The sequence below is a fragment of the Phocoena phocoena genome, chromosome 2, assembly GCF_963924675.1.
Source record: "Phocoena phocoena chromosome 2, mPhoPho1.1, whole genome shotgun sequence".
Classification (NCBI taxonomy): domain Eukaryota; kingdom Metazoa; phylum Chordata; class Mammalia; order Artiodactyla; family Phocoenidae; genus Phocoena; species Phocoena phocoena.
The window spans coordinates 68,257,455-68,284,999 of record NC_089220.1 but is presented as its reverse complement, the minus strand read 5'-3'; the positions used below and the strand labels follow the sequence as shown (position 1 = coordinate 68,284,999).

Here is a 27,545-nt window from a genome sequence, read left to right as displayed (position 1 = left end):
CGCAGTGGTTGAGAGTCTGCCTGCCAGTTCGGGGGACACGGGTTCGAGCCCTGGTCTGGGAGGATCCCACATGCCACGGAGCGACTGGGCCCGTGGGCCACAAGTACTGAGCCTGCACGTCTGAAGCTTGTGCTCCGCAACAAGAGAGGCCGCGACAGTGAGAGGCCCATGCACCGCGATGAGGATTGGCCCCCGCTCGCCACAACTGGAGAAAGCCCGCGCGCAGAAACGAGGACCCAACGCAGCCATAAATAAATAAATAAAAATTTAAAAAAAAAAAAAAAAGTTAAATTTTTTTCTGTATCGACAGGCACAGTCTGATTACTAACTTCTAAATCCTAAACAAGAAATATAAATCTGGGCAGAGGGAAACGCAGCCATTTCTCAGGGAGTGAGTTAGATAAAATCACACAGCATAGCCTGACCTGCTGTAACTCCTGAGCTCTGGTTTCCAACTTGGTCTTGGCTAGTAGTTAATGGATTTCTGACTCGACTAAAGCAATCGTTCCCTAGCCCTTGGCTTCCAGACACTCAGTACATTTGGGGCCCTGACATCTGTCTTAGCTTCACTATTGGTGAGTGTGTTTTTGTTGGCTTTTACTGCTCTTCCAGATGATCTAAGGTAATGCATGAAGGTATTCATGTGTGTTGTTGGAAGCCTGGGGAGAGCGTGAAGTTGGGAGAAGTGACTGGGACAGGACTGGCTAGGGAAACAGCCAATTCAAGGGAAACCTTTTGCTTTTTTCAAAATAATTTTGAAAGTTCATATAGACAGAGCCCTAAAATTCCCTCATGGGGCCGGGTTTGATGTACGCTTTCTATGATGCCTTAAAAACGTATGGCCAAGAATTCTCCAGATACAAATTATTTATCTATGGATAGAGGGAAAAAGTATACTACCTGACAAGACAACTTCAATAAGATCGCCTTCCTGGATATCGCTAGCCGTTTTCACCAGCTGAAGGATGTTTTCAGAGGTAGGGTCGTGGCGGAAAAGCAGGATCTTATCGTACATTCCATAGAAACCACATTCAGGGAACTGTAAATACAAATACCACAACAGGGTAAATGTCAAAATCTTCCTAAATTTAATCAAAACCAAATAAATAAATGTCAGGGCACCAACACAAGCTAATTAGAAAAGTTCAAAATATCTAGAACATCAAAAAATAAAAATGAATGGCCAAATTGATATTGACATGACTCCAAAGCAGGAGGAAAGAAATCACATATCATAAGGGCAATAATGACAAAATGATCTTCTAATTAGAGAGCAAGAAAACAAGAGAATCTGAGATAAGATTCAAAGAAAGTCCTGGCAGTAAGGCAGTTAAGAAATACAACAGGTGGTAAGAACTGTGCATTTTCACATGATTTATAGCAATTCAATTACATTAAAATGGGAGTTTGTTACATTTCCATTACAAATATTGTTGCAATTTATTTGCAAAAAAAAAAAACAAACGGTCAGTCCATTTCGGCATATTAAAAAATAAGAGATGACTCAATAAATCTAAACATGTTCTGTGTGTGGGCAGAGGTGTTATCTAGATTCTTTGATTCAGGAAAGCACCAGAGGAGACAACCCAACCCTCCCTTTTGTTGCTGCCCATACACTGCATTTAGTTTTCATGCAATCTAGGTTAAATAGACAAGTACAATAGCTAGAAGTCAATTCGTTTTAAGTATACATAGTTTATATTCTCCTCACAGGGATAAATCCAAGAGTTTATTACTCAAGACTATCTCCCAATAGCAGGCATATAATGAAAGCTAAATGAATGATATTTTCTAATGAGGAACCTAAAAAATTCTGATATTAACAATAACTATTAGAATATCAACAATTAATATTATTCGTTTCACTTCCTCTCTTCCTTCTAATGCAAGAAAGTACTCTAAATTCAAACCATAGTCCTGGTTGTTGAATTCCATCTTAAAAGTAGAATTATTTGATCAAAGGTAGGAACATCCTTAAGAATCTTAAAGCTTCAAACTTATCACAAACCACAATCTCAGGAACAGTGTAAGCAAAGATCCGTCTGTATTAGCATTGAATATTTTTATTAAAACAAACAACCTAGGCTAGTAGGTATGTGAAAAGGGCTCTTTTCTCTTATATGATATTTTCACATAATTAGCAATTGTTATTTCTTTTATAAATTGATATTTGCCATGTGTGGAAAAAGGTCATAAGTCAAGGAGAGAAAATTGTCTTGTTCCTGAAACTTGTGATATTTCTGACACGTATGTCAATAAAGGTTGACTTTTAAGGAGCTACTGACATGAAGAAATGTCCAGAATATGAGATCTTCTGAAGATAAATACAATATATGATGCATTCTTCCTTATTTTTCTTATTAATAAAACTAGGGGCTACAATCATGTAAGACATTTTGTGTGAATTAAAAATAAGTATATATAAAACATCCTCTTACTCTTAAGAGTCTGTTGACAACCAGGCTTAAAACTACTTCTGCATATCACTTAGTAAAGTTGGCTTCTGTAAAATAAAATGCAACAGCTGAAATGATGTCACTGTTTCCACTGTGCTAGTTAAAACAAAAATAATAGTTCCTTTTTTTTTTTGTAATTTCTCCAATAATATTATCAGAGTGCAAGGAAAGGGAGAAACTAAAATACCATTTTCTAAACTACAGCAACAAATAGTTCATGTACTATTTTAAAAATCAATCTAATTTGATGTGTAATTTACAATAAATAAAATGGATATGTCCATGAGTTTTGACTCTTGCCCCGGCACACGTGAAACCAAAATCACAACCAAGCCATGAAACATTTTCATCAACCCCCCAAGTTCTATTGTACCCCCTGCAGTTGATGCTACCCACAATCTTGACTCAACACAGTTTTATTTTGTCAGCAAAGGTTAGCCAGCTATAGAATTTCATACAAATGAAATCATACAACATGCACTATGTACTCTTTTTTTGGCTGGCTTCTTTTGCTCATTATGTTTTTAAGACTCATTTACACATAAGGTATTTGAGATTCACCTGTTTTTATTATGTTACTACCATTTCATTATGTGGATCTAGGATAACTGCTTATCTGTGCACCCACAGATGGACATTCGTATTTTTCCCCCAATTTGTGGCTATTACAAATAATAAATCTATGAACATTTATGTATGGAGTGTTTCGATGGGTACGTGGTTTTCATTTCTTATGAGTAAATATCTAGGAAAAGAATTTCTGGGGCATATAAATATATGTTTGAGTATATAACTATCCTAACGTCAATAACACATTATACTTATTACTGGAGCTTTATACTAAGCCTGAATTCAGTTAGTGTAAGCTCTCCATCTTTTTCCTTTTCAAGATTGCTTTGGATATTATAGGTCTTCTGAATTTCCATACACATTTTAGAATCACTTTGTCAATTTCTACAAAATAAATCTGCTGTGATTTTTCAACGAGACTACATTGAAACATAGATCAACTTGGGTAGATCTATATTTTAACAATGTGGAGACTTCTATTTTGTTACAAACAAGATGGCATATCGCCCTATTTATTAGTTTCCTTTAAATTGCTCTCAAAAATGTTTTGTAGTTTTCAGTGTACATGTCTTAGATATATTTGCTAGATTTATCTCTAAGTTTTTATATTTTTATGCTATTATAAATGGCTGATTAAAGTATAATAAACATACAGTAAAATTTGCCCTTTTTGGTGTGCAGTTCTGAAAGTTTTGAAAGATGTATACCATAACCACATGCCGTATATGTAGTATACACAACACAGCCAAGATACAGAACAGCTCCAGTCCCTATAGTTTGGTCTTTTCAAGAATGTGATATAAATGGTATCATACATAACTTTGAATCTGACTTTACTTAGTGCAGTGAAGCTGATATTTGTCCATGCTGTTGCATATATCATTGATCTACTCCTTTTCACTGCCGAGGATTGTTCCATTGTGTGTATGGATGGACCACAGTGTATCTATTCCTCAGTCAGTGGAGGGGCATTTAAGTTAGTTTCAGTTTTTGACTGTTACAAATAAAGGTGCTATAAATGTTCACTTAGAGGTTTTTGCCTGAACATAGTAAGTTTTTATTTTTCTGGGGCATATGGAAGTATCTGGATAACCTCATAAGGAACTGCCAAACCGTTTTCAAAGTGGCTATACAATTTTGCATTCTCACCAGCAACGCATGAGAGTTCCTGTTGCTCTGCATCTCTGACAGCGCTTGGCTATGTTGGGTTGTTAAATTTTAGACATTCTAATAGGTGTATAATGGTATCTCATAGTCTTAATTTACTTTTCCCTAGTGATATTGAGCATCATTTCTTGTACTTATTTAACACATACACACACAGACCCACCTGCTCGATTCATTTGCCCATTTTAAAAGTTGAGTTATTTTCTTATTGTGGAGTTCTGATAGCTCTTTATATATTCTAGATAAAAGCTGTTCACCAAATACGTGTTTCACAGATATTTTCTTCCAGTCTGTGGCTTGTCTTTTCATCCCCTTAACATTATTTTCTTAAGTTTTTAATTTCTATGAAACCCAATTTACCAAAATTTCTTCATGGGTCATGGTTTTGGTTTAATATTTAATAAATATTTGTATAACCTAAGGTAACAGGTTTTTTCTTATGTTTTATTCCACAAATTTTATTGTTTGGGGTTTTACATTTGGGTCTATGATCCACTCTGAGGTAATATTTTAATAAAGTAAGAAATATGGATTGAGGTTCATTTTTTGCATATTCTGGAAGATCTGTATAAAACTGGTATAAATTCTTCCTTAAATGTTTGGTAGAATTCTCTAGCAAAGCCATCTGAGCCTGGAATTATTTTTTTTTTGGAAGGATTAAAATTATATATTCAATTTTCTTAATAGATATATCACTACTTAGATTTCAATTTCCTCCAAGTGAGCTTTGGCATTTTGAATCTTTCAAGGAACCAATTCATTTCATCCAAGTTGCTGAATTTACAGGCAAAAAGTTTTTTCATATTATTCCTTTGTCACCCTTTAATGTCTGTAGTGATGTCTATTATTTTCTTATATTTGTAATTTGTGTCCTTTCTCTTTTTTGCTTGATTAGTCTGGCCATTGGTCTAATATCTGTTTTTATGTCATACTGCTTGGTTACTAAAATATATTTTGAAATCAGGAAGCGTCATGCCTCCAGCTTTATTTTTCTTGCTCATAATTGCTTGGGCTATTTGGGGGTCTTTTGTGATTCCATATGAATTTAGGATTGTTTTTTCTACTTCTGTAAAAAATGCCTTGGGATTTTGATAGGGATTGCATTGAATCTGTAGGTTGCTTGGGGTAGTATGGACATTTTAACAATATTAATTCTCCCAATACATGATCATGTGATGTTTTCTATTTATTTGTCTTTGCTTAAATTTCTTTCAGAGATCTTTTAGTGTACAAGTCTTTCACCTCATATTTTCATGTAACCATGAAAGTTCTTTTCTGCTAAGTCCATCACCTCTACCATTTCTGAACTGTTTCTATTAGCTCTTTTAATCCTGGTTATGGGTCACATTTTCCTGCTTTTTTATACCTGTGTTTTTTAAGTTAGATGCCAGATTTTATGAATTAATGTGAGCAGTTGTACGTTGTTGTCTTCCTTTAAAGAACACTGATATTTGTTTTGGCAAAACATTAAGGTACTTGCAGACTGGCTTTATCTTTTCAAGGCTTACTTTTAAGCTTTGTTATGGCAGCTCTAGAATAATAGTTGTTCTAGGGATAATTTAGTCCCACTACTAATGCATGACTCTTTATCTCTATAGAACACTTCAAATGTTCAGTGAAATCTCTTCTATTTGTCTGGTAGGAACTCGACCATCTCTCAGCCCTATATGGGCTCTGAAAAGTTTTCATTTCAGAGCTTCCCAACAGTTGCTCTTTATTCTGCCTTATAGATTTTTACCCTATGGACTTGTATTCAGTCTAATATTCAAGTGGACCCTTAACCAGATTTCTGGAGCTCTTCCTTTGTATAGGTCCTACCTTTCCAGTATTCTTCCCCTAAAAATTCTGTTGACTTGGGCACCTTGAGCTCTATTACCTGTCTCCTCTATGCAGCCACAGAACTAGGCTCTTCTTGGGTTGTCTCTCCCTGCACTAAACCTCAGATGACTGTAATACCTACCTTGTTTGTTTCCTTTTCTCAGGGGTCACCCTGCATTGCCTGTTGGCCAGTGTCCATAACAGGCATTTTATGTATTTTGTATTATTTTCTATTTGTTTGGGGCAGGTGAGCATGTCCCATACCAGATATTCCTTGTGAATGAAAGCCAAAGTCTCATGTGCTTTTTAAATATAGAATACCGATCTTTTCTACCCAAACTTTTGACTACTTAATTCTATGCAAATAGTATTTGCAAGAAAAGTAAATTAAAGAAAAATAAAACATCCATAGTTAGTAAGAGTACATTTTTAATAATTACATTGAAATAAATGCAAAGTATATTTAATGAAATAAGAATTAAAAATTAATAATTATCATATAACTCTCAAAACATAGTTTGACCTATCCTGAGTTAAACTTTAACTGTTAAAGGATTGTCCCTGATTGGAATACAAATGTTCTTCAAAATATAATACACTAATTAATGCACAGGCCCTCTTACCATATTCTTTCAAAAACCATGGGTAGCTGATTCTGACTCAAGAGAGAAGAGAAAATTCAAGAGATTCAGTACTTGAGCTGGAGTGAATGGAAAATAACAGCTGGAAAGGAAGAGATGAAACAGCAATTGTTTCCCCAAAGAAGAGCTAAACTTTACCACATCGTCTAACAAATACCTTGTCAATGAGCCTGTGTGGTGGAAGAATAGGTGGAAATACTGAAGAGGGGCTTAGGAGACAAGGATTCTGCTGGCTCATCACAATGTCAGCGCAACCTGGCCTTTATGCACATGTCCCTTGGACATCTGTATATACCATTCCCTTGTGGTCCTGTATTGCTGACATGTGGACATCACACTCTGTGTCGTGCTGCTTTGTAAGACCATGGGTACAGTGTAATCAAAGATTTGGTATTCAAGTAAGGCTTGAATGCCTCACATCCCAATTATGTTTCTTTCTAAGGGTGACTCAGAAAACATTTGGAAAAATCAGAATAAGTAGAATAATACCAATATATGCCACACATTAAAGCTATTATTTTAAAAGGCTAAATTGAAAAAATGAAGTTAGTGTTATAAATGTTCTTGAAGGTTGTTTGTCCAATATATAAATGACTGAGGTGTGGATAGCCACTCTCCCACATTCCTTCCTACTGGGTCACAGACATGGCTTTTCTCTCTTCATTAACAAGACATTCAGAAACAGGTTGTAGAGCCTTGTGAAGCAGGGCACAGGGGTGAACATGGAGATGTAGCCTCTCAGGACAGCTGTCATGGCAGCAGAAGTAAAGGGTTCGATTTTTTTTAAGATTGTACCTTTTTTTTTATTGACCAGAATAAAATATATGCATATTTGTCTTTCCCTGTTAAGAGAAAACCTTTTCTTTTATGTAATGTAACATTCTGCTTGAATGGAAACTATATACAATAAGACTTTCAAAAATTATATTTAAAAATGATGCCTGGAAGGTGAAAAGTGTAAAGGAACAATGCCTGACAAATGAGAAGAGAACATATTGGGGAAAACACTCATGGAACAACATTCCCTAATTTGGTCATAATCATCTGTTTTTATGTGAAGGTGTGTGAGCTTTGAAATCTGAAAACCCTCATTAAACTAAACAGGCTTTCAGAAAGGCTCGGAGGCTTGTAAACTCAGCTGGAGCTTATTACAAGATCAGTTCTGTGTTTCTCAGAGGCTTTGTGGTTGTGAGCCCAAACATATGAGATAAGTGATTTCAAGCTCTCTCCAAGTTCGACTCTAACAAACCTGGCCACTATGAAAATACGGCCAACAATCCTGGCACTGGTCCTTAGCTCTTTAATTCTACCCTATGCTGGAAATCTCTGTACTGCTGTGTGTATCATTTGGCATTTTTTGACCACAGAGCACAATTTACTGTTACATTTCACTATGAATTCTTGGCTGGCCAGACAATGTGCTCCAGAGTAGAATAAATATATGTTTCAATGAGTAGCTGAAATGTGACCTGGCCAAAGAGAACTCTAGGGAACAAAGGGTGCTCTTCCACAGTTGAGGCCAATCACAAAGGGCGAGGAACAAGCAATATCAGAAATAAATTAAGCCATGACTCAGTCAAGCAGAAAAAGAAAGAGAGAAATGGCCTGATTAGGAAATGAAAATACACTGCAGTTTACTTTTGCTAAAAGGTGATGAAAGTCCTGAAATTAAGTTTTTCTGCTCAATAAGAGAACACATCAGGCAGGTCAATACAGCACTCTTCTCATCAAAGATGATTCCCAAGTCATTTTCCAAGGACTCTCCTGTTTATAACAAGTAGTGCCATGACTGGTCACCCTTAATGAGCAAAGAAATTAAAAAGGTGCTACCGCTTCCTAGCTTGACCAAAATCCTCCCTTTGTTGCTGGAGTACAGGACAACATGGACACCTTGTAAGCGACTATTTTAACGAGAATTCCTAAACCACTGGGTGAAAATGTCTCTGGATTCCCTTGGAGGAGTTGCACCTGAGTGATGCGGCCATTGAGCTGTAAAAAGCAGGAAAGGGCAGGCACTTAAAGATGGTTCTGAAAGCAGTAGATCCTTAAGATCAGTTGGATCCTTCCAAGGGGTCTCATGGGCGAGAACTAAGACACGAGTCATAAACTTGTATTATTAACTTTGCCTAGGAAATTAAACCTACCCCCTTTTTAAAAAAAGCATCTAATAACAGATTGAAAATTTAAGTGTATAAAAATTTAAGTAAATGAAAAAACAACACAGTGAGTGTCATGTACATAGCACTACAGCTATAATGACAAAAAAAAAATCATGAGATTGTTCAAGCCCACTGAAAGCATGAACACTAAATTTTCACTTAGAAACACAAGTTATAATGTGTCAACGAAAGCATAAAAGATAAAGTGAATAATCTGTATTATCTGCAGGCATAGTTCTGAAATGTGTTCAAATTTGGGCACAGGATCTTTTATTTGGTGATTTCATATCCTCAAAAGGAGGCACTTGAAAAGAATTCCACACTATGACCACATAGCTATGTGACTAGTGTCTGAATGTAATCTTAGGAAACAGAAACCAGAAAAAAATTTTTAGACCTTTCTTTTTTCTTCCCCTCCCCCCCTCCCTCCCTCCCTCCTCCACCCAATGCCACCCAAGCTAGGCAGAAAATGAATAGCGCTGAATCAAAATAACTAAGAACTACTATTAAAGGTAGCACTTTCCTAGTGGCAATCTATTTTCCTAGAGATCCCTGGTTGAATCATTCATCTCTCAGTCTGAAAGATGTGATTCATATAAATAAATCTGCAATACCTACTTTCATGAAATAGTTTTTAAAAGCCTATGAAAAATTTCAGTTTCTGAAATAAAGACTAAATGATTAATTACAGTGTTGACTTTATGAAAATTCATTATACATTTCCCAGCCATGAAAAACGGCACTGTTGTCCACTGCAGAGCATCATTCTCCATTTGACTTTGCTATTTTCCGGGCCATGGGCGTACTGTCCAAATGCAGATCACCCTGGCAAACAGTCACAATCCTTGCCTTGCTTCCTCTGTCGTTCCTTCTCTCACATGAGCACCTGCAATCATATGACTCTCCATTCCACAAACCCAATGCTGCCTTTGAAAAGGTATGCCTAACACCAGGGGTCTATCAACTTCAGAAATCTTCAAGGTCCAAACCTAGAAACAAGTCACTCTAGTTAGTCCTCCTTTCCCCACTCCACCGCCAAAAACTTCCATTTCTCATTCAAGACAGAACCTTAATTTATTCCACTCTTGCCTTCCTACAGACAAATCTAGAATCTGACACACGGATTTTCTTCTGCTTAGACCTCCTTTTTTTAGCCCTTCTCCTTTCCGTTAAATTCAAAATCCCCTTGTTTAAACAATCATTTTCATTCATAATTTTAAATTTGGACCTTAGCCTTGCCCTCTATATGTTTTACAGTAAAAAAGTAAAAGGAATAAGATATCTGAGAAAAGAAAGAATATACTTTATCAAAAAGAGGTCTGCTTGAAATCTTCTGGAATTAAAGTTTAGATTAAAGGTGAAATGGTAGATTTTGATTATAAGATCTGAAAGTCAGATATACTAAAAGACATAGAACATGCATAAAACCTGAACTTGCAATACCGTTGGAGAATAAAGCTAGACTATAAATTCTTCTTCCTTGGGCATATATTGATGTTCTGTATCAGATATTGCTAAAGAAGTCTGTCTAATAAATTTTATGCTTATCTTTAAGGCAGCAGATGTGACTAAGTGTGATGCTTAATTGTTGGCAGAAACTTTTATTCTATTTCAATTTGAATAATATGTCACCTATTAAAAAGACAAAAGCAATAAGAAATGACTTAATACATCATTAACTCTAATGCCGCAACGTCTGCGTATAGACTTCCTAGAAGTATTTTAAATCATTATTTTGTTGTATATAATTTTTAAGTTTTAGAATAAATGTTCACATCAAGCAATTATAGGTGGTAATAATTAATGAGAGCCTCACCATTGTTGTGTAAAAACATATTATCCTGCATTATAGCTTGACAGATTACTAGACAGTGATAGCTATTAGAAGTCTTAGTAGGCGCTGTGAAATTATTCACACAACAGTAATTAGGTGTGTGGATGTGCAGCTTGAAAATGGAAAACAATGTACTTCACACTCTTTGTCTCACTCTGAATAAAACTGTCATTATAGCATACTGTAGATTTTTTACATTGCATAATAAGATTACATGTTTGCTCATTAATGAACTAACGATAATTGATGCATGTACTGGATAAAATGAAGACTGTGACAGCAACTAAAAAGGTTTTACCAAAAATTAAGAATCATTAACTTTGGAAAAGAAAAACTGCTGCATTATGTATCTTGTCATTTAGAGATAAGAAGACTGATGCCCAGAACATATTACCAAGGTGGCAATGCTAGGTAATGCCAGAACAAGGTGAGTGGCCTAGTCTCTTAAAACATACTCCTTGATCTTTCCTCTCAGTTCTGCTTCTCTTAGAAAGAAAATACAGGAAGAGTAGCCAAATGTCCAGCAAACAGTGACTCAGAATTGCAAATTCTGAGCACTTTTCTTGGCCAGAAAGTACAGACCCAGGCCTCCAGATTTTGGATTCTGAACAAACCAAGGTAAAATGGCTTAATGAGCTTTGTAGCAGCTATTCCCTGGCAATCTCCAGTTCTTACTAGACAGACAAGTCATTAAAAGGGTAGTGACAGTGAGGTAGCTCATTGAAGGCTGGCTGACAGCAGAATGGCAGCTTACAGCAGCAGAAAAACTGGCTGAGGTCATTAAGACAAGGGGCTGTTAGCCTTATGCATCCCACCCTCAAAGGAGTATTGCATTACATGGAACTGCAACTAATATTTACAGAATTATTGACCTTTTAGATAAAAAGAAACATATACATAGTATTGAATAATACATTTGAAAAGATTTCCATTAAATTATCTAAAATAAAATTGAAAAATAAAATGTACTCTTATTTGTTAAGTTTGTACATCTGAATACCACCTTCATTGATGATGATAAAGAAAGGCTAACTCTATTAGGGTACACAATTTGGGTTTGTATTTCAGATGCAGGAAGTATAATTTTCCATTATATTAAAACTAAATTTTAACATTAAACATACATAGGCCAATGACTAGGAAATGCTGATTTAATAGCACACATTTGCAACAAAGTATATATGTAATCCTTAAAGATGGTACTAACTTCAAATAATTATCGGACTCCATAAACAGTTTACCAATTTATGAAAGTCAGTTTAAAAAAAATCAATCTTCAGCAAAATAACTAAATAAGTAAACCATCTCCTTTTTAACTGTTTACTGTCATGTTATAAAATGTTTAATTTTACTACATTAATTTTATTCTAGGTAATTTTCATTAAAAAGAATAATGCGATAGATCTAAGTACGTGTAAAAATCAGGGATTATAACAACACTGGAGATAGATGCGGAAGAGAGGAGAACTTCCTGGATCATAAATACAGAACCTCAGGTCATAAATACAGAAATAGACATTTCCTAAGAGTTTGGAGGTAAAATACTTTTCTTACCAAAGCTATCTGAATGATATGCCTTAGAGGAAAAAGGAATGAGTATAGACACTGGCTTTCCAAATGAAATTGAAAAGTTGATGTCATGAATCCAACACTCATGACGAGAGCTTGCCTGGATCACCACAGCACACAGAATACACATAACACCTCTCACAAGAGGTAGGTACAGATATTGGGCACACCACAAGGGCTCATGGTTCTTCATTCACTTCATTCATTCAGGAATGAAGCAGACACTTAGGCACTGTGTCCCTTGCTAGAGATATGATGATAAGTCAAACCACAGATGGTCCCCATTGTCATGAGATAAGTCAGGGGAGGCTGTATAAGCAGGAGAACACAAGTAGGGGAGACAGACATGAGGCAATATAGCACTAATGAGAGTGTAACGGCACAGTGAGATCAATGTTATAAAGAAATGGAGCGCCATTCTAAGATAGCATATAATCAAGGACTATGACAAAGGACTAGACAGGGAATTAGGAAAGACTCCCCTGAAGAGATAACATTTTAGCTCAGATCCAATGCTCAAACTCAGTAACTTCAGATGGAGGGTGGCAGGAGGCTGGAGTTCCCAGCAGAGCAAGCATCTGGGCCGAAATCTTACATGTTCTTTATTATCCTTAAAAATAATGGCTCTAAGTCTCCTTTGATTAAGGGTAGAAAAAAGTATTGCTGCCATCACCCCTTCAGATCCCATAGTCATACGCACTGGGTCCAAAGCCTGCGGCAGGAGCTGCTTTGTAGCTCTGATACCACATGAAACCCAACAAAACACTCATTCATTTAAGAATCCCCTGGACTTAGACCTAGACCTGAGTTCAATGACTAAATTAATATCTCTCAAAGCGTATGTATTTACTCCATGAGAAGCTCTATGAAGCTCCATGACAATAAGGTTTGAAATAAATTTGGAAAATGTGTCATATGCTATGCCCTTCTTGAAAACCCACCATGCACATTATCATAATTAATGTTTACAAAGAAACTTGTGTCCAAATCATATTTCTATAATTGACACCTATATGTGTATATATGTGATATACATCATCCATGTATATGAATACATATATATATTCAATAAATACACACATATACTTGTTTAGTTGTTTATTGATTGATTGCCTCCCAGGACCACTGTAGCGATTAAATGAACATATGTAAAGTATTTCTAATAGGGCCAGACCCACGGTAAACGCTTGATAAGTGCCTGTTGTCGTTATTATAGATAATAATTACAACATTTAGTTATAAGTAAGTTAGCTATAATAAAAGCAAGATTTTCCAGCCACTCTGTTCTTCATCAAAAACTCCAGAGGAGGGACAACTCAGCTGCATATGTCAGGCATGCTCAGTGTTCTGCTATTTCTGCTTGGCTCCTTGTAGCTCCAACACAGCTCATGTAATTTCTAATTGACTCTAGCCACATCCTGGAACTCAAAAGGCTAGGTAGGCTAAGACCTTCTTCACTCCCAGTTTTGTGAACTTTCTGATACATATATTCATTATATGTAAGATATGTTTCTTCAAAACTAACCTATTTTTTGGTGAAAATAAATTAACTGATTTTTAAACAGCTCCCTTCCTTGTATTTATCTATGCTGTAATGTTACTGCGTTAATTCCAAGTACTGTACTAGAACCAAGCAAGGGCCATAGATTTGGATGTTGGCATCCATACTGCGGAATTCCATTGTCTGATTGTGCTGTTAATGATCTTTTGGTTCCATGGATAAAAATCTCATTTCCTTAAAACCAAATCCCCAAGGAGCTGGTGTATTTTTTTTCTTCTTCTTTGTACTGATAAGCAGGCAGTGCATCTGATTTATAGGATCAAAATTAAAACATTCTCTCATTTACTTTGATGTTCCCCAAGAGAGGAAAGAATTTTTTCTCCCCTTGTAAAATGCTATACAGCTTCTGGAAAGAATGCTATAGCTTTTGTAAGAGTCAGGAGTGGCCAAAGATAATAAAACCACCTGCCACCCCACCAGAAGTAACAATAAATTAGCCTTTCAATTCATTTCTAAGTGGCCAGATGTCCTCAGCTGAGTTCTTTGTCAAGAAAAGGTTTTGACCCCAGCTACAAAGACCTGTCTGAGCTTATATTAAAAAGGTACTTGCAAAGGCTCTTACAAATATCTGTGATGCCTTGGACCTTGATTCAAGTTATTGGGTCATAGAGAAATGTATTATATTTCCAGCAAAACTGACCAACCTTCTGATACTGTCGCTCATAAAGGCAGATATAGATAACTTGCAAAGACTAGATCTGAAAACTGGTGAGAGAGAGCAAGTACACTGGATCCCAAGTGAGGTGGAAGTAAAGGATGAAACATTGAGGGGAAAAAAACAACAACTATAGATGTTTGTGTTCTTTGATTTAGAGTAGATAGTACAGATGAATATAAAGGTGAAACCCTATACTATGACTTAACATTAAATAGGTTAGTTTCTTTCATTTTTCATACATATCAAAGGTCACCTATAAATACATATGTATGCTAATATAAAATAACTTGTATTTTCAAGAAGAAAAACAATGATAGCTAGGCTGCCAATAGCTATACTAATACCTCGTGACATAAGTTATTCCAGTACAAGTTTATATTTTTATTTTATTGGGTGCCTGGAGACACAGTTGTAAACAATAGACAAATAGTCCCCACCTTCATGAAAATCTAAGATATCCTCTCTATTTTCTCTGCCTAAAATTCATGACTTTATCTTAGTTACCACAGACAATCCCCCAAAAGCTAACTTCTTGCCATTCTTCATCCTGTTCCCTTGGTATTTTATGATCTAATTTGCTTTACACTAATCACAGCACAGTGAAGATGGTAGTCAGTGTGGAACATGTTTTAAGTGAGACATTTTGAGATAAGTTTCTATTTGCCTTTAAGAGGGCAGAGTAAAATCCTCTTGAAAGGAATCTAGTTTACAGTGTGAAATCTGAGAAATCTGGGTGATCTGAATAGCCCAGCAACTGCAAGTTATCAAAATTCTCTAATGTATTCTCAAAGCAACTGGGAGTTTATAAGAGTGCAGCCCATGATGATGTCATTTCATCTAGATCCAGTCACTGCACTAATTCATATTCCTTTTCACTGGGAGGGAATGAGTGCATATAAAAATTAAAACAAACATTTGAATACGGTATTTTAAAGTTCACTATATATATGTGTGCCATAGTGATTATATTAGCACTGAAAACAAACTGTAATTTCCTGAACACAGAGAATCAAGAAAATGAGAATCAAAAGAAATTTGATATCTCACTTCAAATTCATAGAAAAGGAAATTCATTAGTTGAGACTGGAACATGGTAAGAATCAGAACACCATGCTTTATGAAACTTCAAATTCAACAATCAGATTCAGATTGCCAGCAAAACACTCAAGATGTATTGCACTCCAAAGTCCATCCCATTTCCCTCATCCCATTTAGAGAAATTCTCCTCACAAGAAGTACTGGTGCTCAATGCATACACTCCCACTTGAAGTGACTGCAGGCAAGCTGTCTGCCCAGCCTCTACTCTCAAGCCAATCTCTTAAGACTGTCAATGACCTTCACATTGCCAGATTCCATGGGTGACTTTCAGTCCTCATAGGCAACATCTCAGCAGAACTTGACTCAGTGATTCATTTCCTCCTCCTTCAAAACACCTTCTTCCCTTGATTCTGCAATAGTGCATTCTCTTGCTTTTACTCCTACCTGATAAGCTATAACTTTTCAGTCATGTTTACCAAAACTTTCTCTTCTTTCCAACCTCTTAGATGCTACAGTGTTCGGGGCTCATTCTTCAGGAAGTTTATTTTCTCTATTTATAATCACTCTCCTAGAGGACCTCATCCAGTCTTCTGGCTTTAATGATGATAGACATTTGTATCATCGTACTCTGAGTCTGGTGATACTAATGTCCATCTCTGTTAATGAGCTTTCCCCCGAAACACAGACCGATCAATCTAACAACACTCAACATCTCTGCATAGATATATCTATGAGGTCTTCACGTTCACGTGTTCACAGTGGAATTCCTGATGTCCTCCCTGCTGCTCACACCTGAAGGAATGGCACCAACATTCAGTTGCTGGGTCAAAAACCTTAGAAACATCTTTAAGTTTCCTCTTTCTCTCTCACTTCATGTGTGATCCATCAACAAATTCTGTTAGCTCTACAAAAAAGTACAATATTCCAAATTTAAAAATTTTTACCATCTCCACTGCCATGTCCCTAGTCCGAGCCACCATCTCTCATCCAAAACCCAATAACTGCTCAAGCTACCTGCTTCTACTCTTGATCCCACGGTCTATTCTACACACAGGATTTGGAGTCATCCTTTTAAAACAAGTATCAGATCAAAGCCCTCTGATGGCTTGTCTTCATACTTAAAACCATCCCACAGTGGTAACCAGAGCCCACAGTGCTCTTACCCCAGCTATTACCTCTCTGCTCTCATGTTCTACTGCTCTTCCTCTACCCTGGCCCCATTACTGTTCTTCAAATAAATCATAAAAAATTCTTCCTCTGGGCTTGTGCACCTGCTCTTCTCCTCCTGCTTGAAATACTCCTTTTCCTGAGGTTCACATGACTAATTCCTTCATGCTGCTCAAGCGTCCCCTCCTCAGTGAAGCTTTCCCTGACCACCCTAAGTAAAATGACAGCTCCTCTAACTGATTTCTTTTATCCTGCCTCCTTTTGCTTCCGAGAAGTCATCACTATCTGAAGTTATATAATGTATCTATCTTCATTTTTAAAAATTAGTATCTGTTTCCCAACTAGAATATACGTTCCATTAGAGCAGGGACTTTTTCCATCTTATTCGCTATTATAACTTAAGAGCCTAGAATAGTGTCTGGTACATAGTATGTGCTCAGTATGAAGTACTGAATGCATGAATAAATTTATAAGTCACAACAAAGCGAGCTATTTCACCTCACAAAAGTATTAGAGGAATTTAACTATTGTTTCATTTTCCTTTAACATTACCAACCTATCAATACTGAAAACCAATTCATGACTTCTCGATGGAGGTTATAAAATATGTTCGGAGACATTTTAAAAAGTGGTGTCTAAAAAAAAAAAAAACAGTGTTATCTAGCGATCCACGGATTTAAAGTGATGATCTCTCTTCATGTTCTAATTTCACAATTAAAACATGTCAATGGCCTGTATTTACTGGGACAGTCTGTTCCCCTTTGACTCTTAAAATAAAAGCAGTCTTTATTTTTAGAAATCAGGATTTCCTTTCCCTGCAGAGGTTACAGCCCAGACACATTCGAACACTCAAATGTTTACAATGACTTTGGCAGACCGCTCACACTGGAGAAGCATGTTTCCCCAATATAGAAACTCCAGGCATCGGGGCCTAATTCTCAGTTTTTGTGCCACTATGGGTATTTCCTCAGTTGACTTATCAGAGAATCTTGTCCTTATCACCTCTATAAAACTTTAGATTAAGCAAGGAAAACTAAATATGCTGATTCGCAAAATCAATAGAAAACGACACGATCTTGGCTCAGTTCACCTCTCTCTCATCAACTACTACTCTCCACTCTCCCCTCAGTCACTCTTCTCGGGGCGTTTCAACTACCAGGCACACTGCCTCATGGTCTTCATTCTTGCTGTTCCCTTTGCCTGAAACACTCTTCCACATAACAGTCCACTGGCACACACCATCTGGTACTGGTATATGCCCAAATATGTTTATGTTATAATCTCATCACGTGCACGTATCGTATCTCTCTGATCACTAAAACGTGACCTCATCTGAGCACAAACTATGTGTTTGGTTTACTGCTCTATCCCAGTATCCAGGACAAGGCCAGGCTCAGAGCAGATAGTCAATAAACAATTGTTGAATGAATGCTCCATAAACAGCACATCTTCACGCTAGTTCCCCTCATTATTCACTGAGAAAATTTTCATTTATTTCAAAACTATTAAGAATAGGCTATTTTGACATCTACTTTAGAATATAATTTTCTTTCTTAGTTATGAAATGACACACTTTATTGATCTGGAGAACATTACTGAAATGTAAACAAATACTACTCACTGCTAACAGTTATTAATATATTTCATTAATTTGTGAATTGACATGACTTTGTCTAGGATTTTGTTTCACTGCTTCTCTGGAACAATTTCTTCACTCCATTCTGTAAGTTCCTACAGCCAGTATACTTTATATAATTTCAATGTAAGTAGCTTCAAAGAATTACACTTTAAAAATACAATTCTTCCTAAACATATATGCCAAAACCACTCCAAATACTTAATGTAACAAATATGTCTATGGGCACTGTATAATCTGGCTATAGAATTACTATTTGAAATATTTCCCAATAGAAATCAGAATATTCTGATTCTATTAATAGAGTAACAGTTATAATTTACTGAATACATATAATGTACTATGATTATGGATTTCAAAATATTGGGGAAAAATAAATTGAAATCTCTACAACCAACCAAAATACATACTAAAGGAATTAAATATAAGATAAGTAGTTAAATAAATAAATCAGAAAGAAATATGAGTATATTTATTTGATTAGGAAATACCTTTCTAATCATTTAAGCTAAGAAGCCTTCTGGTTCAAGATGGCAGATGAAGCAGAAACATTAATGTTTCATTTCGAAAAATTCTACCGAAAGGACAGTATTGTATAAAGAGAATTTAATCCATGTCACCACTGAACATGGGAGTGGCAAGAACCATCAATGAACCAAACTTTTGACAAATATCAAGGAGATGGAAATCTGATGCAAACAGATCTCATACAGGCCCTCACCTGTCCTGTGCATATATTTACATGGAGACTGACTACTGTTTCCCTCAGGGTAACCTTCCAAGGAGCAAGGATCTTATCTGCATCATTCACTGCTATATCCTCAGCACCTAGAACAGGCCAGGTTAATAATAGGTGCTCAATATACATTTGTCTATTGAGTGAATTAATAGCCATTAATAGAAAATTAAATAAATTGAGTCACTTTAATGTACCACTATGCCACCTTTAAAATCCAAGGCCAATCATATACGAAGTTCTCAATAAATACGTTCTGAATGAACGAACAAATGAATGGACAGTGGGAAATGAAATATTTAATTTTTTTTTTTTTAAGAGGGAGGACACAACTTTTCCAGGGATGCTAAGCTAGTACATGATAGCCTGGAGATTTATATCCAGACTTGTCTACTCCCAACAGTCATACTATTTTATTTTTTATTGGGATATAGTTGTTTTACAATGTTGTGTTAGTTTCTACTGTACAGCAAAGTGGAGTTCCCTGTGCTACACAGCAGGTTCTTATTAGTTATCTATTTTATACATATTAGTGTATATATTTCAGTCCCAATCTCCCAATTCATCCCACCCCCCACCTGAAATATTTAATGTTGTGAGAAATTTGTCTTGATGCTCCAGTAAGTGCAAAGGAAGATTATAAAATAATATAGACAATGGCGCCCTTATTTTGTTAAAACTAAATGCAGTCATAGAAAAAGGATTTGAAGAGAATCGAAAAACATTAACTGTAGATATATTTAGGAATGGGATTGTGAAAGATTTTTTTTTTCATTTTTCAAACTCTCCACTACATATGTATAATCCCTTTATAATTAAGGAGGGGGGGAAAGCTACTGTACAGCAGAAGGACTTGGTTCTGCTGTTTTCCTAAAATTACTTTGCTTACTATCTCTTCTCCCACTCTCTAGCCAGCCAGCTCATACTACATTATGTGCCAGACTGTAGCCCCATTCTTCAAATACACAGGAAAGGAGGAGAGAAAGATTGAGGGGTGGCAAGCAGGCAGTTACAGAGACAGGCAAGAACCAGCTATGGGTTGTGATCCGCCTTCCAGGATACAATTTTACAGCCTATTCAGGTTGGAACATACACCAGATACGTCTGTATGTGTGTACATGTGTCCATGTTGGGATGGTATATAGGGGTCGCTCCTCCAGGGACACATTTCCTACCAACAGATTTGGGGTGCTTCCTCCACCACAGTACAGTTCCCAGCACCAAGATGGAACCATGGGGTTACGAACACATCTGAGGTCAGGAAGAACAGGTCAGTCCCACTTAGCTCAATTACTTAATGGTCATTACTGACCCATGCTTGGTGTCATCTTCCTTACCTATGTGCAAATAAATCATGTGGCTGTCTGTAAAGTTGTCAAACAGGGCCTGGCATGTAGTAAAGTGTAATAAATAATCGACATTATTATAATTATTATTTTTTAAATAAATTTATTTAGTTATTTTTGGCTGCATTGGGTCTTTGTTGCTGTGTGTGGAGTTTCTCTAGTTGTGGCGAGCAGGGGCTACTCTGTTGCGGTGCGCGGGCTTCTCATTGCGGTGGCTTCTCTTTGTTGTGGAGCATGTGCTCTAGGCACATGGGCTTCAGTAGATGTGGCTCGCAGGCTCTAGAGCGCAGGCTTAGTAACTGTGGCGCACGAGCTTAGTTGCTCTGCAGCATGTGGGATAGTCCCAGACCAGGGCTCGAACCCGTGTCCCCTGCACTGGCAGGCGGATTCTTAACCACTGCACCACTAGGGAAGTCCCTATAATTACTTACTAATAAATAGGACAAGGAGGGCTTCCCTGGTGGCGCAGTGGTTGAGAGTCTGCCTGCCGATGCAGGGGACACGGGTTTGTGCCCTGGTCCGGGAGGATCCCACATGCCGCAGAGCGGCTAGGCCCGTGAGCCATGGCCGCTGACCCTGCGCATCCGGAGCCTGTGCTCCGCAACAGGAGAAGCCACAACAGTGAGAGGCCCGCATACCGCAAAAAAATAAATAAATAAATAAGACAAGGAGACAATATAAAAACAGCAACTGAAAGATGAAACCCTATACCTCTAAACCTTTATTTAATCACAAATATTTATTTTCCTCCTGCATGTGCAAGATTGATTTAGAGAAAATTTAATTAGTTGCTGGCAGAATTAATTGGTATGTATACCATACACACATGAAAAATTACAGAGCAAAAGATATTAGAAAAATGTATTCCAGATCACAATAAAAGAGGTATCACGAGGCACAGTCTGAGGAACTGCCAAAGGAATTATTACCTCGTCTTTGCACTCTATGGAATAAGGTTCACGGCATCACAGTTCATTATAAGTCTCCCTCAAAGGTGTGATCAATATTCTAACAAATGTGAACCAAGGGACACCCAGTAAGAGAATCAGTTCATTCTAGCAAAGCAAATTTGTGAAAAATCATCTATGGATTTTAACATTTATTTAGCTTACCATAACTTCAAATCATACATTTTTGTGTCAGGAGAGTATGTGATGTAGTAGAGAAGTTACTTCTAGTTAGTCAGAAAAGTGTATCTTTCCATTCAAAAGATCTATCCCCCATAATGGAGAATATGTCCTATGATGGCGGTGTCACTACATTTTGTCATTCTATATCCATCCCTCTCTTGGAGAAACAGCATTTCACTTTTTGGTAGAGGAAATTACTATCACATCTTTGGTCCATTAGATGTACAAAAAAAGGAGCAGTTCATTTCCTCCTCTGGTAAAGGGGTGATGACATGACCCAAGCTATGCAAACTAAACTCTGCTGTTCCTCTAATCCTTGAACTGAGTCATACAAGTGCATGAGAGGGGACACTGACTTGACTCTTAATTATAGTATCCTAGGCTATTAATGGGTCCTGCTCAGTCATAGTTGCCTATCTCTCAGAGCTATTCCCATCCTTCTTGGAGAAAGCCTGAAAATTGGTATCCCAGCCACCCAAAGCTAGGGGAGGTCATGTGACCTAATTCTGGCCAATGACACATAGGGACAGACTACTGGCTGCTTCTGGGAACACTTTTTCCTTCCTAATGAAAGGATGGGTCATGCAAATTAAGCTCTCTCACTGCCCTGACCTCTCAGATACCTTCTGCCTTTATTCAAAGTTTTATAAGGCCATGATGTCTAGAATGTGGGCAGCTACCTTATGACAAAGAGGATAAAGCCAAGAGAATCACAGAGATACCATCCCTCAACCTGACACTGTGGAGCAGAAGAGACCCTGGAAATGCCTACCTACAAACTCCGCGCTAAATACATTTACATGTCCCTATAGTTTAACATCGTTCTGTGGGTTTTCTGTGATGCAGCTGAATGCATCTATGATGGAATTGAATACATAAAATGACTGGCAATTATTTCCTTCCCTGTATCCATGTCCATTCAGTTACCCTGTAAGTTTTAGTGCCTTCACTCTGACTCTGAGATTGGCCGTGTGACTTTCTTTGGCCAACATGATGTAAGCAAACGTGATTCAAGCTCTGGAGACTAGAGTCTGTCCTCTCTTGTTATCTTTGAAACTTGCCACTGCCAGGTGAAGAGCACATACATGCGTGTGTGTGCACACACACACGCACACACACACACACACACACACACAGGAAATTTTCTTCCAGTATTCAAAACCGCTATTCAACTCAGCAAAGAACTCATTCATGTCACTGAGGAGCATGTGAAGTTCTGACCTCCACCTTTGTTGTTTCATTTTCATCTTCATGTTCATATAAAAAAATTATAAACCAACAGTCATGTCAGAACTATACTTACTCATCATTTGCAACTATAGGTTGCATCCACAGGATGCAAGAGTTTAGGGGGAAAAAAGACAAAGTTATTCTGTGAGATATAACTGGCTATTTGGAATTTATAATAAAGGATATTGTACATTTTATTATTATTTGTACATTATACGCTACACCTTTTATATCATTAAAATTTATAATACGTTTTTTTCAGAGAGTTGGGTGTTAAACATTTACCAGCACACTGCTGAGTATGGGATAACATGCCACCTTGTCCCCTGAACTCCCAAAGGCTGAGACAGAAAAGAGATTCTTCCATTTCTACATCATAAAGAAAGATAATAAATTATTTTCCCCAAGAGAAAGCTGCTCAGCTCTATAGGAAAAGGATGACATAATCAGTGAAAGTAGGTTTCTACTTCCTTATACACCTGCAGGGAAAGCTAGAATAATGGTGGGAGGTAGGGTGGGGAGGTGGATTTCCAAATACAAGGACTTTTTATTTGCATTCCTCCCCAGAAATGAGAAATCAATTTTTAAAATTTATTATTATATCCATGCTCTTTGAACTGTTTTCATCAATTAGAAATAGGAATCAGGTAACAATTTCTCATGCGGGCCTCATTTTTGAGGATCCATGAGGGCATCACCAACTTAACATAAGGTCAAAGGCCGAAAAATGAGATTAGTTGATACAGTGATTAAATTTAACTTTTTCATTTCTGTGAAATCATCAAAGAACAACCTACGGTACCAAAAATTAAAACGTAAAAAGGAGTATATTTAGAAATGAACTTTTCTGATTTCCTGAGTTTTTTCATAACATTTACTTTCTATTGCTAAAATATGTGCATGAAAATAAGATCAAGGAACCTAGTAGTTTATTCCCTCCTACCATTTTCCTCCCCAAGTCATATTAGGAAAACAGTGTGGGCGGTGTGCAGGATAGATCTACAGGTTGAGGAAAAACAATCTCTTAGTAGAAAGAAATGGGGACAGAGGCTGTATGACTGTTTGGAACAGGAAAAAGTGTAGAAAGAGAAATAACAGTCATTTTTTAATACAGAGAGAAAGGAAAAAAGTGGAAAAAGCAAATTGATGTGGTGGAAAAAAAATTGTGACAGGACACAGCCAAGGAATGTGAATGATGGTACAGAAAAAACTAGGAGGCATATAAAAGAAAAAGGAAGAGCAAAAAAAGCCAGAAAGAAAGCATCACAATGAAACCAATTTTATCAGAGCTAGGGAGAAACTTCTATGTGTGACATGATTAGTTTCTGGCTTACTGTGCCATGATATTTCAGAATCCATTCTGCAAATGCTTGCCAAACCTTCTCCTTAAATTTAAGTAGCTAGCCATTTTCTCCACATTTGGGGGGAGCCCACAGGTCTTTGGGTGGCTGATTTGATAATGACTATAAATGAAGTCAGTGCTCTGTGCCCTAGGTTGGTGTTCACACAGTCTTCTCTCATACTCTGCCTATTAGAGTCTACTTTTGATGTCCTGATCTCTTGAACATTCTTGAGACAGTAGACACTTGGCTTTTTTTGGCCAGACAAGATTCATTCTTCAATTTTACAATATCTATGCTTCTTGCTTCCCTTGGGATATGTCTTTTTTTCTGCTTCTCTTTTATACCCACAACTTACTTCCTTTTTCTCTCCACCCCAGGGAAAGCCATCATAATGTGTTTCATGGGTATCTTTAGTTTGTATGTATATGCATATATTTTGATTTGCAAAAACAGTGTTATGCAAAGTAATCATTTTATTTCTTTTTTGCTTTTGAGATGTATCTATGTTGCCATATGCACATCAAATTCACAGTTTCTACTTGCTGCATAATGTTCCTTGATGACCACTATAATCTACTTATGCACTTTTCTAGTGATGACACCCATATTTCTACCAACTTGTTTTCTCCACAAACAATGCTGCAATGGATATCCTGATACAGGCCTCCTCATATACCAGTGAAAGAAGATTTGGGGGGACATATGGACCCAAAAATGCTGTTACAATATTCGTATAGTTTAATTTCACTAATAGTGCCAGATTGCTCTCTAGGATGGTTGCACCGTCACACATTTTCACCAGCAGTGCCTGAGGCTTCCTAACTATACAAATCCTCAACACCTGGCGTTATCCAACGTTAATGTTTTTTCACTTTAACAGGTGAAAGATGACATTTCGTAATTTGTTTAATTTGCATTTATCTAATTACAAAATAATTTGAGGTTGCGAGCATTAGGGGTTTCTTCCTCTATAAATTAGCTGTTCATATTCTTTGCCTATTTTTCTATTGGTGCTGCTTTCTTTCTCTAGTTGATTTTTTGAAACTCCTTGTATTCTATATATTGGTCCCTTGTTGGGTTTTAGATATTCCAAATATCTTCACCCATTTAGCTACATGCTTATTAATGTTGTCCATGGTATCCTTTGATGAGCAGAAATCCTACAACTGATTATATAAAATTCATCAGTTTTCCATTTTATGATTTTGCTTTTTGAAATTTTGAAGATGGCCTTCTTCCCTCTCTCCATTACAAGATAGTCTCCTAAATTTTTTTCAATTCAATTTACAATTTTACCTTTCATACTTAGGTCTTTCACCTATTTGGAAGAGGTACGTCTTTGTATATGGTATTAAGAAGGCATGAGGTTTCCTTTTTTTCATATTGATGAACCAATTTTCCCAACATCATCTACTGATCAATCCATCTGTTCCCTATTGATTTATGGTGCGATGCTTTGTCATATATAAAATTTGTCCATATATACCAGTTTATTTCTGTGCTCTTCATTCAATCTCTTCAGACTACTTGTCTATTCTTATACCAATAAAACTTTCTAAAAATTTTCCTATGACTTTGTATTATATCTTAATATTTGATGGCCAAATCTCTCTGCTTTCCTCTTCTTAAGGTTAATTCAATTGCTTCCAGAATTCTATTCTCCATAAATATTTTAAATCAAATTAGTATTTTTTAATCCAATTGAAATTGAGATCAAGGTTAATTTAGGCAGATTTGACATGTTTATAATATCAAATTATATCATCCCAAGAGTATGGACTATCTCTTTTTATACACAACACCTATTATGCTTTCTATTTTAACATTCCCCATGGAAGTCTTGTATAAACTCAATTGTTAATTCCTAGGTATTTAACACTTTGTATTGCTCTTTTTCCATTGTAATTTCTAGTTTATTATTCCTGGTATAGAGCAATAGTATTGATTTACGAAAGCTGATCTTGCATACAGGACCCTGGTTAACTCTTTTAATAATTCTAATAGTTTGCCTGTTAATTCTTTGGGTTTTTTCTTTTAAGATAGATGGTCATCTCATCCGCAAATAATAAGTCTTCTCTCTCTCATTCCAATCCCCTTCCACTTCTTTTTTTTTTTAAGTGTTGTCCTTTACTCGTTAACTTTTTCATGTTCCAAAATATGTAATTTTTTGTAAATTTTTCCATGAAATATAATCATTTGTAAATTTTTCCATGAAATATAATCATTTCTGTAGCTTTCTGTACATAAAATTTATCAAATTAAGAATATACCCTTCTAATCCTTTATTCCCAAGATACATTTTTCATAAAGAGGTATTGAACCTTATCAAATGCTCTCTTGGGATTGATAAACATGGTCACTTGATTTTATTTCTCCTTTGATCTAATAGTAATGTTGACTTACTCTGACATATTTTAAAATATCAAATGTCAAGCGCTACTTGATCATGACGCATTATTTATAATACACCATAGGATCTGCTTAGCTGAAGTTTTCCTTTGTGTGGATCATAGTATCTATAGTCATATGAGAAACAGGCCTATAGTAATCTTTTCTTTATTGTGCTCATTGGGCTTTAGAGTTAAGATTATACTAGCCTCATTAAATGAGCTGGACAGCTTTTTCTCATTTTCAATTTTCTGGAGCAACTCTCAAGAATAGGAATTAGAGTTCTTTAAAAGTTGGGTGCAATTAACTTATAAAGCCATCCGATCCTGGGTTATGTGTTTGTAATAGTTACCTGATTAATTCCAATCCCTTACTGCATCTTGTGCCAATTTGAGCATTTTATATCTTTTAAGAAATGGACTCATTTCACCTAAGTTTACAAATTAGACATTTTTCTTTGGAGAAGTGACCCTTCTCCAGCTCTAGAGTCAGGCCATATATTTTAACCCTACCAATTAGGAAATCAGTTACCTTTGCCATAATGAATGGTCTAGGGATTAGCTGTATTACCTTAATTGGCCCAGACAGAAAACCCAGAATTTTTTTGTTAAGAATGATAAACAAAGCTCTTCATTGCTTGGCTTAGTAGCATAAGAATATGAGGTATGGAATCATAAAGGGAGACACTGGATTTTAGAGGCTCACTGTGTAGTTGGACCCAAATCTGAGCCAACAAAGCCAAGAAATAAGCCCTTGTGAGACTGAATCCTGGTCAGCCTAGTTTGGTGTGCCAAGAGTTCCTCAAGAAGATGTTTCTCAACTAGTTTCTGACTTTTGCAATCACACGATTCCTAAAAATTTGGTCTTAATACCTTGGCCTGTAAACTTGGATCCTCCTTGGTTCTTGATGGATTACTGATCTCCTGCCCCTGAAAATGTTGCCTGAGGGAAACTGTTGACTCCGTGGCCTTTGCCTTGATATCCTGAGCCCACAGTTTCTGCTTGCTCTCGGGTGTGCGGAATGGAGCTCTCTGAAGCAGTAGTCTTGATCTCACTTTCAGAACCTGGCTATCTTTTGACTCTGAACAACCAAGCTTT

The 27,545-nt window shown here is 36.6% G+C and overlaps 1 protein-coding gene across 2 annotated transcripts in view; it reads right to left on the bottom strand.

Moving 5' to 3' along the window:
- The window catches only part of PRKD1 (protein kinase D1), a 332,872-nt gene that overhangs the window by 160,323 nt on the left and 145,004 nt on the right, over window positions 1–27,545 (bottom strand). For both annotated transcript variants that reach the window (XM_065870973.1, XM_065870974.1), the window contains exon 2: window positions 901–1,039. In XM_065870973.1, the coding sequence (XP_065727045.1) occupies window positions 901–1,039 (139 nt within the window). The remainder of the gene's footprint in view (window positions 1–900; window positions 1,040–27,545) is intronic.